Genomic DNA, 18,665 nt, shown 5'->3' with positions numbered 1-18,665 from the left:
GGGGCAACACGAGAGGCAACAATGAGAGGCAACAGGAGGGGCAACACGAGAGGCAACAATGAGAGGCAACAGGAGGGGCAACAGGAGGGGCAACACGAGAGGCAACAATGAGAGGCAACAGGAGGGGCAACACGAGAGGCAACAGGAGAGGGAACACCGAGAGGCAACAACGAGAGGCAACAGGAGGGGCAACACGAGAGGCAACAATGAGAGGCAACAGGAGGGGCAACACGAGAGGCAACAGGAGAGGGAACACCGAGAGGCAACACGAGAGGCAACAGGAGGGGCAACACGAGAGGCAACAGGAGAGGCGTCGCGTGTCGCTCTGCCGTCTGTACGCGGAGACGCATCCGGCTCAGCTCACGGAGCACAGACGTGTTCATGGACGCTGCTGGGATCCATCACCGTGATGGGAACATTCTGACATTATTACTTTATCTTTACCCATGAGCAAGGCACTGAACTGCTCAGTGTGACTGTATGGAGTTAATAAAAGTAATATTTTTATGAAAAGAACAACCAATACGTCAGTGATTGACATTCATGCTCTGTGGATTTACATAATGGCCACATGACTAAAATAATGTCACACATGTCATGCAGCTGAAAGCTGATATCACGCTATTTAAATGATTTATGTTTTCATATTTACATGCTTTGTAGGCTTTTTGCAGAAATGAAAGGTAATCACTGATGTGATGGCCGTGAGGGCAGAAAATGTTTCCGAATGACGAGCTGCAGAGCGAAATCTGAATAATGTCAATGTTTGATGCACAGATTGTATGAATAATTTGCATCTATCTATCTATCCATGTCAGTATAAACATATATATACATATATATATACATATATATACATATTTATATATAGATATGTATATATATATATACACGTTTATATATAGATATGTATATATATATATACACGTATATATATATATATACATATATATATATACGTATATATATACATATATATATATACATATACATATATATATACATACATATATATATATATATATATATATATATATATGTATACACATATATATATATATATATGTATACACACGTATATATATATATATATACACACGTATATATATATATATATACGTGTGTATATATATATATATATACACACGTATATATATATATATATACGTGTGTATATATATATATATATACGTGTGTATATATATATATATACACACGTATATATATATATATATACACACGTATATATATATATATATATATATCGAGATATATATATATATATATATAAACACGATATATATGTGACAGTAGAGATGAGGCTGAAAGGAACACTACATCGAGAGATGCTCGCAAACATAATTCCATCCAAAGTCAGAATAAAACTGAAACTTAATAAGTCAATGAAGTGTCAATAAAAGGCATTTTTCTTTGTGCCTGTCAATGCACTTTGTTGTGGATTATTGTTGCTTTGACGGAAGCGTCGGTGAAATATGTGGAAGGTGAAATGTAAAAGTGTTTAGATTATGAATCATAAATCAGTGTTTTTAATAAGGAGGAGCTTTGTTCAGCTGTGTTTCTCCTCAGAGTGAATGTGTGTGAGGTGAGTGTTCTCCTGTGGAGGCTTCATGTAGTCAATGAAAACCTTTCATCTTCACAATGAAAGCCTGTTTATTGAGATGCTGTTATTATCCAGAGGATTTGATTATAGTTATCATAACTTCAGCGTAGTGACTGATTGGACCATGTTGGCAGAAATAACTGCGTGTTGTTTCATCTGCATCCTCTGTCTCCGTATGTTCTCTGCTGCTCTCTGACTCACACGGAACAGAAGTCACTGCTCCACAGATGCGTTCTGGTCTTTGTAGTCATCTTCTCTGCTGCTCTCTGACTCACACGGAACAGAAGTCACTGCTCCACAGATGCGGTCTGGTCTTTGTAGTCATCTTCTCTGCTGCTCTCTGACTCACACGGAACAGAAGTCACTGCTCCACAGAGGCGTTCTGGTCTTTGTAGTCATCTTCTCTGCTGCTCTCTGACTCACACGGAACAGAAGTCACTGCTCCACAGAGGCGTTCTGGTCTTTGTAGTCATCTTCTCTGCTGCTCTCTGACTCACACTGAACAGAAGTCACTGCTCCACAGAGGCGTTCTGGTCTTTGTAGTCATCTTCTCTGCTGCTCTCTGACTCACACGGAACAGAAGTCACTGCTCCACAGATGCGGTCTGGTCTTTGTAGTCATCTTCTCTGCTGCTCTCTGACTCACACTGAACAGAAGTCACTGCTCCACAGAGGCGTTCTGGTCTTTGTAGTCATCTTCTCTGCTGCTCTCTGACTCACACTGAACAGAAGTCACTGCTCCACAGAGGCGTTCTGGTCTTTGTAGTCATCTTCTCTGCTGCTCTCTGACTCGATCCGCCTCTTGACTTCCATTCGACTTAAAGTCCAGAGGATTGATGGAGGTGAGGGGTGACTGGAGAGAGAGACTGAAAGTAGAAATCTCTCTCCTCCTCTCTCCCACTTTCATCTTCCCTTTCTGGTGTTTTGCATTCCCTCCCCTCCTCCCCCCTTTATTTTCTCCCTTTTGTTCCATTTATTCACAGTTTCGTACAATTTCATCTGTCTGGATTCAACCTTCATCTCTTTCTCTCTGACCGCTCTCTTCCTTTAGCTCCCCCTCTCTCGGGTATGATTATAGTATCTCTGCTTTCCCCTCGGCATGCTGGGAATGAAAAATGGATCCTCCGTCCCATCTCTTTCTCCACAGTGTGTGTGTGTGTGTGTGTGTGTGTGTGTGTGATCATGCACTGTAGGGAGTGCGTGGGTGAAAGAGATAAATGCCACAGGAAAGTGTGTTGATGTGGAACTATTTCTGTGTGTGTGTGTGTGTTGATAGATGTGGAGGAAGTGTGTGTTGATGGAACCAGTAAATAGTTAATGAGCAGGGAGGAGGAGTGCGTTGAAGCCCCAGGAGGTGATATTGATGGAGACTTTGACGTGCATGGCGACAACAATGCAGGACAGTGAAAGTAATGACCATCAGCTCCATATGTTGCTGATGAGTTTACAGCTGCTGCTTGTGAGTCAGATTTACAAACCCAGCGGGACAGTAAGCCGAAGGCACGCCTTTCATTCGGTCGTCAATACTTTCATTTTAAATCGGTTCTGCTGTCTGTTTACACGCCAGGCCTCATTTTATCTTTTGTTGCAACTCGTTAGTCCAAAGATAAATGACACAACATCTTCTACAAGTGCCATGAAACACAATGCATTCATGTTCCCAAGAGGATGAACTGTAATGAGACAAATATAGATTTTCATTGAATAACCTCTGCGTTCGGTCAGCAGATTTACATTTGCACAAAATAAACACAGAGTACAGCTGAAGCTGATGGTCGACATTTGGTCATAAAACAATCAAAGTTCTGACCTCATGATGGCGCTGAAGGAACATTGAAGGATCACCAGAGTCAGTGAGATCCATTGAGTGACGGACGTCTGTAGGAAACAACACAGCGATCAGCCCCTAACCCCAACCCCCAACGCTAACCCGAAACCCCAACCCCAACGCTAACCCCAACCCCCAACGCTAACCCCAATGCTAACCCCAATGCTAACCCCAACCCCAATGCTAACCCCAACCCCCAACCCCAACGCTAACCCGAAACCCCAACCCCAACGCTAACCCCAACCCCCAACCCCAACGCTAACCCCAACACTAACCCCAACCCCAACGCTAACCCCAACACTAACCCCAACCCCAACGCTAACCCCAACCCCCACCGCTAACCCCAACCCCCAACCCCAATGCTAACCCCAACCCCCAACGCTAACCCCAACCCCCAACCCCAATGCTAACCCCAACGCCAACGCTAACCCCAACCCCCAACCCCAATGCTAACCCCAACGCTAACCCCAACGCTAACCCCAACCCCAACGCTAACCCCCAACCCCAACGCTAACCCCAACCCCAACGTTAACCCCAACCCCAACGCTAACCCCAACCCCCAACGCTAACCCCAACCCCCAACGTTAACCCCAACCCCCAACGCTAACCCCAACCCCCAACCCCAACGCTAACCCCAACCCCAACGTTAAACCCAACCCCCAACACTAACCCCAACCCCAACGTTAACCCCAACCCCAACGCTAACCCCAACCCCCAACGCTAACCCCAACCCCCAACGTTAACCCCAACCCCAACGCTAACCCCAACCCCCAACGTTAACCCCAACCCCAACGCTAACCCCAACCCCCAACCCCAACGCTAACCCCAACCCCAACGTTAAACCCAACCCCAACGCTAACCCCAACCCCCAACCCCAACGCTAATCCCAACCCCAACGTTAAACCCAACCCCAACGCTAACCCCAACCCCAACCCCAAACCCAACGCTAACCCCAACCCCAACGCTAACCCCAACCCCAACCCCAAACCCAACGCTAACCCCAACCCCAACCCCAATATTCCATTATTTTATGCTTTTCTCCTTGATGTCCCTCTCCTCCCTCTCCTCCCTAACATCTCTCTGTCTCCCTCTCTCTCATCAGCAGAAAGGCTGGAGTGACTCCCTGCGGCCGATGGACAGACACGGAAACGTAAAGGTAGAACACACTCGGATGTTGCATCCATCAGCTGCCATCGATCCTCCTCACCGACTCGTGTCCCACATCCCTCCATCCGCCTCCTATCAGTCATCTTTAATGAGGTTCCTCTCCCATAACGCTGAGGATAGCTGGAGAGCATTTCCTCCCACACTGTCACCTCTACAGCCTTTAAGCGCTGATTCATGTGAGGACGCTTTGATGAAGTGTGCAAAGTCTTTTCCAGCAACATCTTGCTTCTCTTTCATACATTCACGTCGACATTCGAAGCGTGTTGTGCTGCTTGCTGTCTGCTGTTCATTCAGCCATAAGTGTATCAGTTATTAACCAGCAACATACACACAATATTTACACAATTGAACGCATCTCACAAGTGTTACCTGTATTACACCATCAAAATGATTAAAATAGACCTTGTAGTTGGAGTTCTGGACTCTCTTGAGTATGGGTATGCAATTTTCGAGCAGAGGCCTAAAAATAGGGCCCAAGACCAACTGTGACTCTGATCCTCTCTCCAGGTCAGAGGTCGGAGGCCATCTCAGCTCCCACTGGACAAGCCACAAAACTCCCAGGAGCCTTTGCACCAACCCGGGTCGGTCCGTAAGAGTCACAGGAGGAAAGGTAAACGCGTCCCGCTCACAACATGAGCTCGTGTTTCGGTGGTTCTTTGTTTTCTGCTGTTTGAAGTGTTGAGCTGCTGTCAGACGGGAATCCTCTTTTTTATCTCATCTTTTAATGTCGTCTCTTCATTACTTCAAACCCAAACCTCTCGCTTTATCCTCTTCCTGGTCTTTCCCACGTTCTTGCCTCATTACATCCACTATTTTCATCCCATGTCCGTTGGTCAGCTGATGATCCTCTTCCTCGTTTTCTCATCTCTCGTCTTTTCCCCTCGTATCTCCTGACATTTCTCTCCTCGTTTTCCTCTCACCTTCTTAACTTCGTGTTATCATCTGACTTTCATCATCTTTTATGATGTAAATGCAGCGTTTTATCGTTTTATGCTCATCTGTTTCATATACATCAGTCAAAGGTCCTCTGTATCCTCTTTAGTTTCTTCTCCTTCACTAAGTCAAGCAAACAGCTGCCAAGACAACAAATAAATAAATAAACAAACATATGTACAAACAGCATGGCAGTAAATAACGTCATATAATACATTTTACACAATCAACTGATCTCATCTGGCTGTCGATGTCCTCACAATGAATCAACTACATTTCAAAGTGGGGAATGTTCTCCTGAAGTGAAGACTGAAGCTCAGCAGCAGCTCCTCCTCTAGTGTTCACCAACTCAGAGGATTAAGATTTAAAGAAGAAGTTAAATCTAATCCCTCAGATTCTATTGGATCACTGCAAATTAAGTGTGATTTAACAAAACAGAGAGTTTTGTTAACCCCCCCCCCCCCCCAGGTACGTTGGTGTGCGGCGGTAACGGGGCCGGCAGCGGCTCCATCTACTCCGTTGCCATGGTGGCGATCCCCGACTGCGTCGACAACGGCACGCAGACGGACATCAGCTTCCAGAACATCGTGCCGCTGGGGAGGAGCAGACATCACCACCAGCAACACCACCACCACCACCGCGGCTCTTCCTCCCCTCCACCACCCCCGCCCTCCCCCCCACTCCCTCACCTCGTGGAACCATATGGGATCAATGAGTAGTGAGTCTCCACAAGTCTCCACGTATAACAAATCAATGGTTAGATGTGATGGGGATTGATGTGTCACTCCTCCCTCCAGCTGTGTGTTTGAGTACAACGACCCTGAGGACTACTTTGACGTCTCCAACCATGAGGTGGACCGACAGGATGACCTGGAGTATGAGGTGAGAACTGATAGACTCAATAACGCGCTGGTGATTCACCTTCTCACAGCTCTTTGTAATCAACTCAAATCAGGCGGCGACCTCCAGGTCTGAAAGGTGAAGTCAGAGCTTCATGTGTTAAAGCTGCATTCTCTCTAGTGTCCACCAGGGGGCGACTCCTCTGGTTGTATAGAAGTCTATAGAAAATGACTCTACTTCTCTCTTGATTTATTCCCTCAGTAAACATTGTAAACATGAGTTTATGGTTCAATCTCTAGTTTCAAGTCTTCTTCAATACAGCATGATGTTCATTTAGTACATTATGGTCCATTTAGAGTCACACAGACCATAAAGCAGGGGATGCTTTAGGGCGGGGCTACACGCTGATTGACAGGTCTCTACGACGGCGTTGTCCGGTCTTGGAAGTCACCTAAACGTGTCGTATTCAGTGTTCCGTGGTACCGAGCTCCGCCCTCTATGTGTCACTTCTGGTTGCAAAAGAAACCCAGTTTGCAATGAACTTCATGAGGTAAACTATGGTCCATTTAGAGTAAACCGGGTGTAATTCACATTTATGGTCTGATTAACAGTATCGCTGTTTTCCATATTTGTCAACGCTTTCTTCGTACAGAAGTGTACGTAGAGCATCCGTCAACACCTCGCCCACTTTCTTTTGCATTTTTCAAAATCATGCTCTGGGTGACTCAGACCTGGAGGTGATGTTACTCTTTACTGATGTTGAATTCATGGCCACACCTCACTAAGTGACATCACAGTGAAAACAGCCATTTCATTTAATTTCAGTGTGTTTTTAAAGTTCTATTGAGGTTTTTTCTGGAAGGAAATCAGATTTTGTTTTCCTCTTCAACTGCACAGAAATGTTTCAGAAATGTTTCATGATGCATGAAGCTTTTCATTCATGGTTCAGGGCCTTACTTAAGGTCAGATTATCGCTATTACAAGACAAGATTTAGAGTCAGGAAAGAAGGAAGAGAGGAGGAAGTGTTGGAAGAGGGGAGGAGAGTGAAGAAGAAAGTAAAATACGAAGGTTAGAGGTAAGATGTTGGAGGAGGAAGGAAAGCAAAGGAGGAAGAAAAGTACGAGGAGATAAATAAGTGTGAACATGAATCAAGAGGTATAAAAGAAAACGAGAACAAAGGGAAAGAGAGTTTTGGCCGAAAGAGATGAAGGGAGGAAAGAAAGAAAGGAGGAAAAGAAAAAACACAAATAACTGAGCGGAGAATCGATGAAATGAAACCTGGAGGACGGAAAACGGAAATACAGATGTTTCTGCTTGTACAGCAAAAACAATCCACAGCCTTCACAGATGTCACTGGAACAAATTGACTTCTACTCGCCGTCGTGTTTGGTGGATGAAATCGAGATGAGTGATGGTGGGACTGGTCTTAGCCTTCAGAAAGAGGCTGTAGTTCAGTTCCCTCGGGCCTGATGGACCGCCGTGTTCGGCTGAATGGCACGTTTCTCTGTTTCTGCTCCACTGGTTCAGTGCTGTTTGAGCCCAACGCCAGTTTGGTCATTAAAGAGGTCAGCAAAGTGGAAACATCCTTGTTCGTTCTGGCCCGTATACCAAAGAGATGTCCTGTTCTCCTCCTCCACTGACCTTTCCGAATTCATGCTTATTCTTTCCTTTGGTCTCTCTCATTCGTTCACCACTATCACCATCTTTATAGCCCCTGAATTACCTCCTAATGTCCTGCTCTCTTTCACTCCTTGGATTACATCCTTCATTTGCTTCCTTAATCACCTACTTTCCTCCGTCGACGCCCTGCAGCTGAATCCAGATAGGCTTGTTGCTACGGTGATGGTTGGACATGTCTGTCCTTGTCCCAGCTGAGCACTGATGGTGGAAGGTGTCTTCGATGGTCTCTGATTTCTTAAGACTGACTTTGTTCTTAAGTTTGTGACTAACCTGATGATTGAACCACAGGGTGAAGCCACGCCCTCATGTCTTAAAGCTGCGTTCTCTCTACTGCATACGCCGTCTGTACATCACTCCTCAGTCCAAATATGGTCACTTCCTGTTCACTGGTTACGGGAAAATGAGATGGCGACGGCAAAAATGCGAACTCAACGCTTCAGAAGTGTAGTGGACAGTGAGTGATGTCACGACGACTGAAAGGTCGCTACGGCGGCATTATCCGGTCTTTCACGGTTTGTTTTCACTTCATGGAAGCTAATTGTAACATTTTGGCCTAAAAACATCTTATTCAGCGTTTGGTTGTAAGCTCCACCCTCCTGTCAACAAAAAAACAAGATGGCGACTTGCGACTTCAAAACGTGAGTCCATAAACCAATGGGCGACGTCTTGGTGACCAAGTCCACTTCTTACATACAGTCTATGAGAGAAACCTCCAAAGACAAACCACACATCCACATTGTTTTCACCAACTCACCATCACGTGAGCGGTCACTACGTCACCGGGAACTTCGGTCTGTCACTTCTTGAGTTTTCTGTATCTCAGTCCTTCTCCTCCTCTTCCTGCAGGAGGTGGAGCTGTACAAATCCAGTCAGCAGGAGAAGCTGGGTCTGACCGTCTGCTACCGGACCGACGACGAGGAGGACCTCGGGATTTATGTCGGAGAGGTGAACCCTCATCTGCTCTTCATCCTCCCCGGAGTTTCTCTCATTTATCTTTTCACACATTTATATGGAAATAAATGGTTTTAAAAGATCAGCACGACGCAGATAAACAGCTCACAGAAGGTTTTACTCATTGATTCATCACTCATCCTCTTCATTCAGCCTCATTTATTATTTACATCCATCCATTAATCACTTCCTTCATCATCTTATCATTTGAATCATTCATCCGACCATCTCTCTCTCTTTCCATTCATTCAGCCAGTTTAAACCGCCTTCATCCTTTCATCAATCATTGATCTGTTTCCTAACTCGTGAGGTCATTCATTCATTCATCTATTCCTGAAGTGCTTTGTGTGTCTTTATCTTCAGGTCAATCCAAACAGCATCGCAGCCAAGAACGGCCGCATCAGAGAGGGCGACCGCATCCTACAGGTACGATGAACAAGAGGCCGTTGACTCATTCAGCCTGTTTTCATGACATACACCGACAGAAACTCTCTCCATGTACACCACTTCACCAATCTGCATCTACGTTATCTCGAACAAGGAGGTCTGCAGGTAAACGTCACGTGGGGAGGAGGCTCAGGGTGGACAAGACCACCGTTCATGCCACAGCGTCGATTTAACCAAACCAAGCGCTTCAAATGTAGTTGTCTTCAAAGGAGCAACATCAAACAACAGAACAATAGTAGAGCAGCAAACAACTCATCTTTATTTTAGTTCATTTTGAGAACACAGTGCGTGTGTCGCCAGCAGAAATTGAAACTTGCTTTTGGACAAACGTAGGAAAACGCACGAAAAATGAGGAATAACTTAACCAAAAGCAACGATCTGCTGCAGCGGCTGGCGTTGGCTCAGTTCTGCTCACATGACTTTACTAATGGAGCTCAGGTCACATGATCTTTCTGCTGAGGAAGACGTGAGACGCAACAGAGAAATCCCCCGAACGCAGCTTGTACGTTCACGTTAAAAAACAAACAGTTGTTTTTTATAGTGTGGCCATTAAAGTGACAGGAATGACTTCACCTGTAGCTTCACCCTCAGGACAAACTGCTGACTGTTTATAAATGACTGCAATTCATTCAAGCCACGAGTGATGCAATTACAGTATGAAAAACCTCCGTTCATAAATATTGAATGTTGATCTTCAGGCCAGAACGTGTCCTCTGCTCAATGACCTGGCTCAATGACCTGGCCCAATGACCTGGACCAATGACCTGGCCCAATGACCTGGCCCAATGACCTGGCTCAATGACCTGGCCCAATGACCTGGCCCAATGACCTGGCCCAATGACCTGGCCCAATGACCTGGCCCAATGACCTGGCTCAATGACCTGGCCCAATGACCTGGCCCAATGACCTGGCTCAATGACCTGGCCCAATGACCTGGCTCAATGACCTGGCCCAATGACCTGGCCCAATGACCTGGCCCAATGACCTGGCCCAATGACCTGGCTCAATGACCTGGCCCAATGACCTGGCTCAATGACCTGGCCCAATGACCTGGCTCAATGACCTGGCCCAATGACCTGGCTCAATGACCTGGCCCAATGACCTGGCTCAATGACCTGGCCCAATGACCTGGCTCAATGACCTGGCCCAATGACCTGGCCCAATGACCTGGCTCAATGACCTGGCCCAATGACCTGGCTCAATGACCTGGCCCAATGACCTGGCCCAATGACCTGGCCCAATGACCTGGCTCAATGACCTGGCCCAATGACCTGGCCCAATGACCTGGCCCAATGACCTGGCTCAATGACCTGGCTCAATGACCTGGCCCAATGACCTGGCTCAATGACCTGGCCCAATGACCTGGCCCAATGACCTGGCCCAATGACCTGGCCCAATGACCTGGCTCAATGACCTGGCCCAATGACCTGGCCCAATGACCTGGCTCAATGACCTGGCTCAATGACCTGGCTCAATGACCTGGCTCAATGACCTGGCTCAATGACCTGGCCCAATGACCTGGCTCAATGACCTGGCCCAATGACCTGGACCAATGACCTGGCCCAATGACCTGGCCCAATGACCTGGCTCAATGACCTGGCTCAATGACCTGGCCCAATGACCTGGCTCAATGACCTGGCCCAATGACCTGGCTCAATGACCTGGCTCAATGACCTGGCCCAATGACCTGGCTCAATGACCTGGCCCAATGACCTGGCTCAATGACCTGGCCCAATGACCTGGCTCAATGACCTGGCCCAATGACCTGGCCCAATGACCTGGCCCAATGACCTGGCCCAATGACCTGGCTCAATGACCTGGCCCAATGACCTGGCCCAATGACCTGGCTCAATGACCTGGCTCAATGACCTGGCCCAATGACCTGGCTCAATGACCTGGCCCAATGACCTGGACCAATGACCTGGCCCAATGACCTGGCCCAATGACCTGGCTCAATGACCTGGCCCAATGACCTGGCTCAATGACCTGGCTCAATGACCTGGCCCAATGACCTGGCTCAATGACCTGGCTCAATGACCTGGCTCAATGACCTGGCTCAATGACCTGGCCCAATGACCTGGCTCAATGACCTGGCCCAATGACCTGGCTCAATGACCTGGCCCAATGACCTGGCCCAATGACCTGGCTCAATGACCTGGCTCAATGACCTGGCCCAATGACCTGGCTCAATGACCTGGCCCAATGACCTAGCTCAATGACCTGGCCCAATGACCTGGCCCAATGACCTGGACCAATGACCTGGACCAATGACCTGGCCCAATGACCTGGACCAATGACCTGGCCCAATGACCTGGCTCAATGACCTGGCCCAATGACCTGGCCCAATGACCTGGACCAATGACCTGGCCCAATGACCTGGCCCAATGACCTGGCTCAATGACCTGGCCCAATGACCTGGCCCAATGACCTGGCCCAATGACCTGGCTCAATGACCTGGCCCAATGACCTGGCCCAATGACCTGGCTCAATGACCTGGCCCAATGACCTGGCTCAATGACCTGGCCCAATGACCTGGCTCAATGACCTGGCCCAATGACCTGGCTCAATGACCTGGCCCAATGACCTGGCCCAATGACCTGGCCCAATGACCTGGCTCAATGACCTGGCCCAATGACCTGGCTCAATGACCTGGCCCAATGACCTGGCTCAATGACCTGGCCCAATGACCTGGCTCAATGACCTGGCCCAATGACCTGGCTCAATGACCTGGCCCAATGACCTGGCTCAATGACCTGGCTCAATGACCTGGCCCAATGACCTGGCTCAATGACCTGGCCCAATGACCTGGCCCAATGACCTGGCCCAATGACCTGGCTCAATGACCTGGCTCAATGACCTGGCCCAATGACCTGGCTCAATGACCTGGCTCAATGACCTGGCCCAATGACCTGGCTCAATGACCTGGCTCAATGACCTGGCCCAATGACCTGGCTCAATGACCTGGCCCAATGACCTGGCCCAATGACCTGGCCCAATGACCTGGCTCAATGACCTGGCTCAATGACCTGGCCCAATGACCTGGCTCAATGACCTGGCTCAATGACCTGGCCCAATGACCTGGCTCAATGACCTGGCTCAATGACCTGGCTCAATGACCTGGCTCAATGACCTGGCCCAATGACCTGGCTCAATGACCTGGCCCAATGACCTGGACCAATGACCTGGCCCAATGACCTGGCTCAATGACCTGGCCCAATGACCTGGCTCAATGACCTGGCTCAATGACCTGGCTCAATGACCTGGCTCAATGACCTGGCCCAATGACCTGGCTCAATGACCTGGCCCAATGACCTGGACCAATGACCTGGCCCAATGACCTGGCCCAATGACCTGGCTCAATGACCTGGCTCAATGACCTGGCCCAATGACCTGGCTCAATGACCTGGCCCAATGACCTGGCTCAATGACCTGGCTCAATGACCTGGCCCAATGACCTGGCTCAATGACCTGGCCCAATGACCTGGCTCAATGACCTGGCCCAATGACCTGGCCCCGGGGACAGCCGGTCCAATCAGAGAGCGCCGGCAGCAGCCCGGTTACTGCCGTCCTATAAATAGACTGAGGGGGAGACGGCGGGGTCACCCTGTGTGACCAGAACACCGCTCAGCTGGTCAGAAAACAGGAAACCACGAGCAGATCGTTCAGCTTGTTATCAGAATGAGCTCCTCTCATGCAGCAGAGATCCAGCGCACACCAACAGCCAACACTGCGCAGGAATATCGCCTCGTTGGACCTGATGCAGGTAACCAATCACAGGACAGCAGAGAGAGGACAATGCTGCACAGAGACGCATCTCCCAGCTTCCAAAGAGGACTTGGGACGATGAAATGAAAACAGCAAATACAACTAGAAACAGAAATCAGGAAAGCAGCACCGAAACAAAAACAAGGAGAAGTGAACATATTGTCAGTTTTAGACGGGTCGGTTTCTGCTTGTTATGCATCGTGTCTTTTCAAAATAAACCTTTTTGTTTACGGCATTATTAAAGTACGCAGGTAACGTAACACAGCTAGAGTAAAATAAGTCAACGTCTTCACGTCTTTGTGGAGATACTGACTCACCTTCAGACTTCACTCAGAGTTACACAATGGAATTCCCAAAGCAAACGTTAATAATTCATTTTATAATGAGCCATGTAGAACTGGCATTTTACAACAATGTGAGAACACGAGTCTGTACAAACATTTATGTTCACACATTTATTCATTCAACCGATCTACGTGCTGGTGATCTTAAGTGTTCTATTCCAACACATGAATCAGAGCTGAAGATGAATTAACTGTTAAACTTCATTGTTTGATGGATGACAGCGCTTGAATAAGATTGAACTCTTCAGTACAAAGTCCTCTGTAAGAGGAGCCGTCGTGGGAGTTTAATGAGGAGTTTGACCTTTTCTCCGGTGAAATCGATGTTTTTGTTCTGCTGCTCGTTGACGAGGATGAAAAACGAGTGAATAAATTGATCTGCGTTGACTTTTCCACGCTTGTCCGTCTGGAAACGTCCCGGTCGTTACCGGAATAACATATCTACCTGTGACGTGTTCCACGTGTGCTTTAGAACTACGAGGCCGGTGAATGACAGGAAGGTAATAACAGGGAGAAACAGAAGGAGATAGAAACAGCCTCTCACATTTCACGCATGTACGATCAGACTTTCACTGAACACAAAGTGACCGGTCTCCTGACCGGTCTCGGTCTCTTCTAGATCAACGGAGTGGATATCCAGAACAGAGAGGAGGCGGTGGCCATCTTGACCCGAGAGGACAGCATCAACTTCTCGCTGCTGCTGGCCAGGCCCGATCTCGAGGTGAGGTCACACGACACCGTTAACACAATGAATCAACGCTCAGGGTAGACGGACTGCAGGTAACCATAGCAACAACACATTCTCCCTCACAGCTGGCCCTTCGCTTCACAACTATTCCGCTCGAGCGTCTCGTTTGGACACACGTGCCCGTTTCTGGTCGTTGACATGCATGAAGTGTTATTTCAAAATAAACTCATGTGTTCACGCCTGCTGCTGTTGCTTCTCGCTCTACGGTTTTCTAATAGTTTATAGATGCGCTTAAATATATTCGTCAATGTCACAGTTGACCCAGGCAGCCAATCAAATCGAGCAAAGGGCGGGCTTTACTACTTAATCGAAGGCAGACATGAACAGCTGTCTCCTGGGTGAAAGTTTGAAGAAGTGGACTTTTTGCTCTTTGTACCACGTCAGTTGCTCGGAGCGTCGAATACTGACGTGGATGCGTTTGCATCGGAGGGAGTTGAAAGCCCAGAGTCCCTTTAGAACGCCTCTCATGTTCCTGCAGCAGGCCGGCAGTCTGCCGTCTCCTCCTCCGACTGCAGGGAAGCCGGCTGTGGGTCTTAAGAAGAACGATAGAAACAGACCATCTTCTCTCTGACGGTCTCGTTTACAGATGGAGGTCATGTAGAGGACCAGGACTACACTGAGACTGGTTCAGAGCCAGATACAAGTTCCTCACAGTCACTTTAATGAGACAAGCTTCATCAAACGGTCACTTCAGCATCGGATCCTTTGTTGTGAGAATGGATTTCTTCATTTTTAGCTCCAGAAATAGTCTCCACATCCATAAGGTCGGGATTAACAGCGTCTCTCCGCTTCCATCACTCGGCTGGCCTGCAGCCGGCTTCACTGGTCTACTTCCTACTTCCTGCTCGCGTCACGCTGCTGCAGGTCGACGGGAGAGAAACGACTCAGTTTGGTTCAACAGCTGCTTTGGCAGGAAGTGTGTTTCGCTGCTTCTAACACCGAGTGATTTTGGAACCAGGTGACCTTTAATGCCATCAGATGTATTGCTAATCGGCCCTCCAGCCGGTATAATGTTGATTGTGAACTGGGGAGAATATGCAGAAGTGTCAGACTGGTCTCATCCAGCATTCGGAGAGATTCCTACAAAAAACAAGCGCCGGTGCAACAAACGGCGATCAGGAGAACGCGGTTCGTTCTCCGTGTCAAACGAGAAGTCAACGTTGATTCATTAGTCACGTAACTTCTGGACTCATTTTAAACCAAAGTACAATCTCTTTCTAAAGCCAAGTATTTCACGATGCAACCGAGTTTCCTGTGAAGACGGAGCTTTATTTTGAAAGACGGATGTCGCCAGCAGAAATGAAGACGTTGTGCAGGCTTTGGCGGGTAAACCGTCAGGAGGACGTGATACTAACCGTCGTGAGGATACGTTAGAAAGGTAGAAGTGGTGCAGATGCATCGCCTCTGAACAGTTTGTCATTTTGGCCACTTTTGTGATCTGAGGTGCAACGTAAAGTTTACAATTATGAACATGTGTCTGAAAAAGATCACAGACACTCAGTCAGCCTTTTTTCTTCACAACGTTAATTGGTTGTGTGTGAACTCTGTGTTATCACACACACACACACACACACACACACACACACACACACACACACACACACACACACACACACACACCATGATTAATGTTTCCAGTATGACAGCAGGTCCCCGTGTGTGTGTGTGTGTGTGTGTCCACATCTGCTGACAGAGGAGGAACAGCAAGACGGCATTTTCATACACGTCAGTTAAAAAGCACACGCGTGTGCACATTCACTGATGAATGTGTACACGCAGTCACATGACAACCAGATAGATGAACGGTTCAGTGTTCAGACAGCTGACACTTCAGCCAGGCAGGTCATGTGATGGATGTTTTATCGACTCAGCAAATATCAAAGTGGACAGTGAGTGAGTGAGTGAGTCTCGTGGGCTTTAGATGTCTTCTCTTCATCGGTGCGTGTCTTAGTAAACTATGGTGACGTATGTCCACACATCTGTCTAACTCCAGATTGTCACGAATATGAAAAATATGAATTTTTCATATCTTTGTTCCCGGTTTGTGGTGCTCTCCCTCAAAGGATTTGTGCTTAAACTGAACGCTTGCACTCAGAATTATTGTTGCTTGCACAGATCTCTGCGTTCCAGCTTCCAGATATTTCTCCCGTTCTTTAGATTTGCTTTTGTGCAACAAATTCCCCAACCAGGCAAACAGTTTGAGCACAAATCCAAGAGCAAGCCGGGCTCCGAGTGAGAGGACATAGTTCTGAGAGCGCGTCACAACCTTTGAGCTGAAAGCGGCTTCCATCGCTTATTATACCAAATAACTTTCATAACGGCCGCTTTCTCTGGTCCAATGCACGAATGTTGACATTCAACTCATCTGTGGTTTGTGGAAACGTACAATGCAAAACAACTTTCCTGGCAAATACGCTGGAAATATACTGAACTTTGAAGCCGATATGAAGCGGTGAGAAGTCTTCAGGCGTAGGTCTTGTGGTTCCGGTCGTGCTACTGGTGCTGCTTGGTATTTGAAAGTGCAATCACATGACTGGCATACAAACTGCAGCTGGATGACAATGAACAAACAAACTAACCTCCCACCAGCCTCTATGAGGGAAATACAAACGCTCATTGACATCATCCATTTACACACAACTCAGTTGGAAAGTGGGCTGTAAAATGTCACTTTATTTAAATGTTCACATTTTCTGTGCGTCCTTCCAGAATGACGACCCTGCTGGTCCAGAGGAGGACTTGCAGCTGACTCTGGCAGGAGGAGGCTTCCTCACAAACCCTCGAGTCTCCTCCTGCTCCCTCACTCCCGCTCACCCCACCGGCGTCTATCGCCTCTGTCGGGGAGGAGGAGGAGGAGGAGGAGGAGGAGGCCTGGCCTACCCGGAGGAAGCAGGAGGTAGAGACGGCGCAGGGGGTGATGTGGATGTGGAGGAGGATGATGACGGGGAGGAAGGAGAGAAGGAGGACAGACCCCCACCGGTGCCCCTCCCTCCTCTGCTCGGCCTGGCTCCTCCGCTGTCCAACAGCCAGGAGCTGGACAGCGGAGTGGGCCGGACCGACGACAGCACCCGCTACGAGGAGTCGTCAGAGCACGACCTGCTGGGCGATCAGACCAGCGCCCCCAACACCAACACCACCAACACACCGGGCAGCACCAGGAAGTTCAGACCAGGACCCAGCCCCAGGTAGGACCGGGGTCTAGTGTCGGTACTAAAGACAGTGTTTGGAGAGCAGTTTGCCATTTATTCATCATGAAACCAGCGAGATATCCATCTTTTCACGGAGTTCAGCCATTAGAACAGCACCGAGTACAAATAATGGGAAGAACTTTCAGAATGATATCTAATAATACTCTGTTTCAGTATTCCACAAACCCCTCTGTGTCCTGTACCCAGGCTGAGTCCTAGACCCAGCCCCGGCCGAGGAGACACCACCCCTCCTTTCCTCCACCTGCGAGAGCTTCAGCTCAGCTCCGACTCCCTCCCCGGCCTGGACTGGGCAGCCGGCCCCCCCCACCACCACCACCACCACAAGGTACAATAAAATAGGTTTATTTTGACTCAACTCCACATTCAAAACACTCACTGGAGCACTAAATGTGGATTCATCCGCCGCTGAAAATAGTCCCTCAACAAACGCTCTGTTTCCTCCTGTTTGTTTGAATAAAAGAAGATTATGGAGCCTGTTAATGAAAGCCATATGTTTGAAGAGTAGATCCCATTTTAACACATTGTTGGTTCGGCTTTTTGTCACAGGGTTTGTTGACAAAAATAAAATAACGCTTGACTTACTCTTCGTACTGATGTGACCCTTAATGACTCAGGGGGATGTGCTGTGTGCACTCATGTGCTGCAGCACTGAGAAAACCATTTGCACCATTATCTCGAGTGGTGCACTTCAGCCGGGCTGTCAGTCGTCTCATAGCAACAAGAGCTGTGCTTCCACTGTGACACCCGCTTCTCATGACACCAGCTGATAGCAGCGGCCCGCTTCAGCTACCCGTCCAGGAGACCGGCATCTATCCCCACGGCTGATCACCAACACGATCACAAGAAGACGCCGCTGTGCTCTCGTGGTAGAGCGACGTACTGTGTTGGGCGATACAAATAAATTGAACAAATTGAATGAAATAGTTATGACAAGAGCCGGGTGAACTATGAAGAGCGACGCATTCCGAGAGCATTAGTGTGTCATGAGACTATGTGACGATATCTCTTCCACAGCGTTGTATACACGAGAATGTGCAACGCGTCAAACCACAGACTGTAAGGAGTGGACGTAGTCGTCGTGACTTCTTTCATTGGTTTGTGCACTGATGTTATGAAGCCTCGAGTTTGGTATTTT

The 18,665-nt window shown here is 48.1% G+C and overlaps 1 protein-coding gene across 1 annotated transcript in view; it reads left to right on the top strand.

Moving 5' to 3' along the window:
* The window catches only part of LOC306780507 (PDZ domain-containing protein 4-like), a gene marked incomplete at both ends in the record, with an annotated part of 36,613 nt that overhangs the window by 10,197 nt on the left and 7,751 nt on the right, over nt 1–18,665 (top strand). Inside the window, 9 exons of the mRNA XM_079272908.1 lie at nt 4,551–4,604; nt 5,123–5,225; nt 6,017–6,266; nt 6,346–6,430; nt 8,916–9,014; nt 9,384–9,446; nt 14,193–14,294; nt 17,031–17,506; nt 17,684–17,855. Of these exons, the coding sequence (XP_079129034.1) occupies nt 4,551–4,604; nt 5,123–5,225; nt 6,017–6,266; nt 6,346–6,430; nt 8,916–9,014; nt 9,384–9,446; nt 14,193–14,294; nt 17,031–17,506; nt 17,684–17,855 (1,404 nt within the window). The remainder of the gene's footprint in view (nt 1–4,550; nt 4,605–5,122; nt 5,226–6,016; nt 6,267–6,345; nt 6,431–8,915; nt 9,015–9,383; nt 9,447–14,192; nt 14,295–17,030; nt 17,507–17,683; nt 17,856–18,665) is intronic.

Source organism: Melanostigma gelatinosum (genome assembly GCF_949748355.1).
Source record: "Melanostigma gelatinosum genome assembly, chromosome: 8".
Lineage (NCBI taxonomy): Eukaryota > Metazoa > Chordata > Actinopteri > Perciformes > Zoarcidae > Melanostigma > Melanostigma gelatinosum.
The sequence above is the reverse complement of the archived record's forward strand: the minus strand, read 5'-3'. Positions and strand labels throughout refer to the sequence as shown.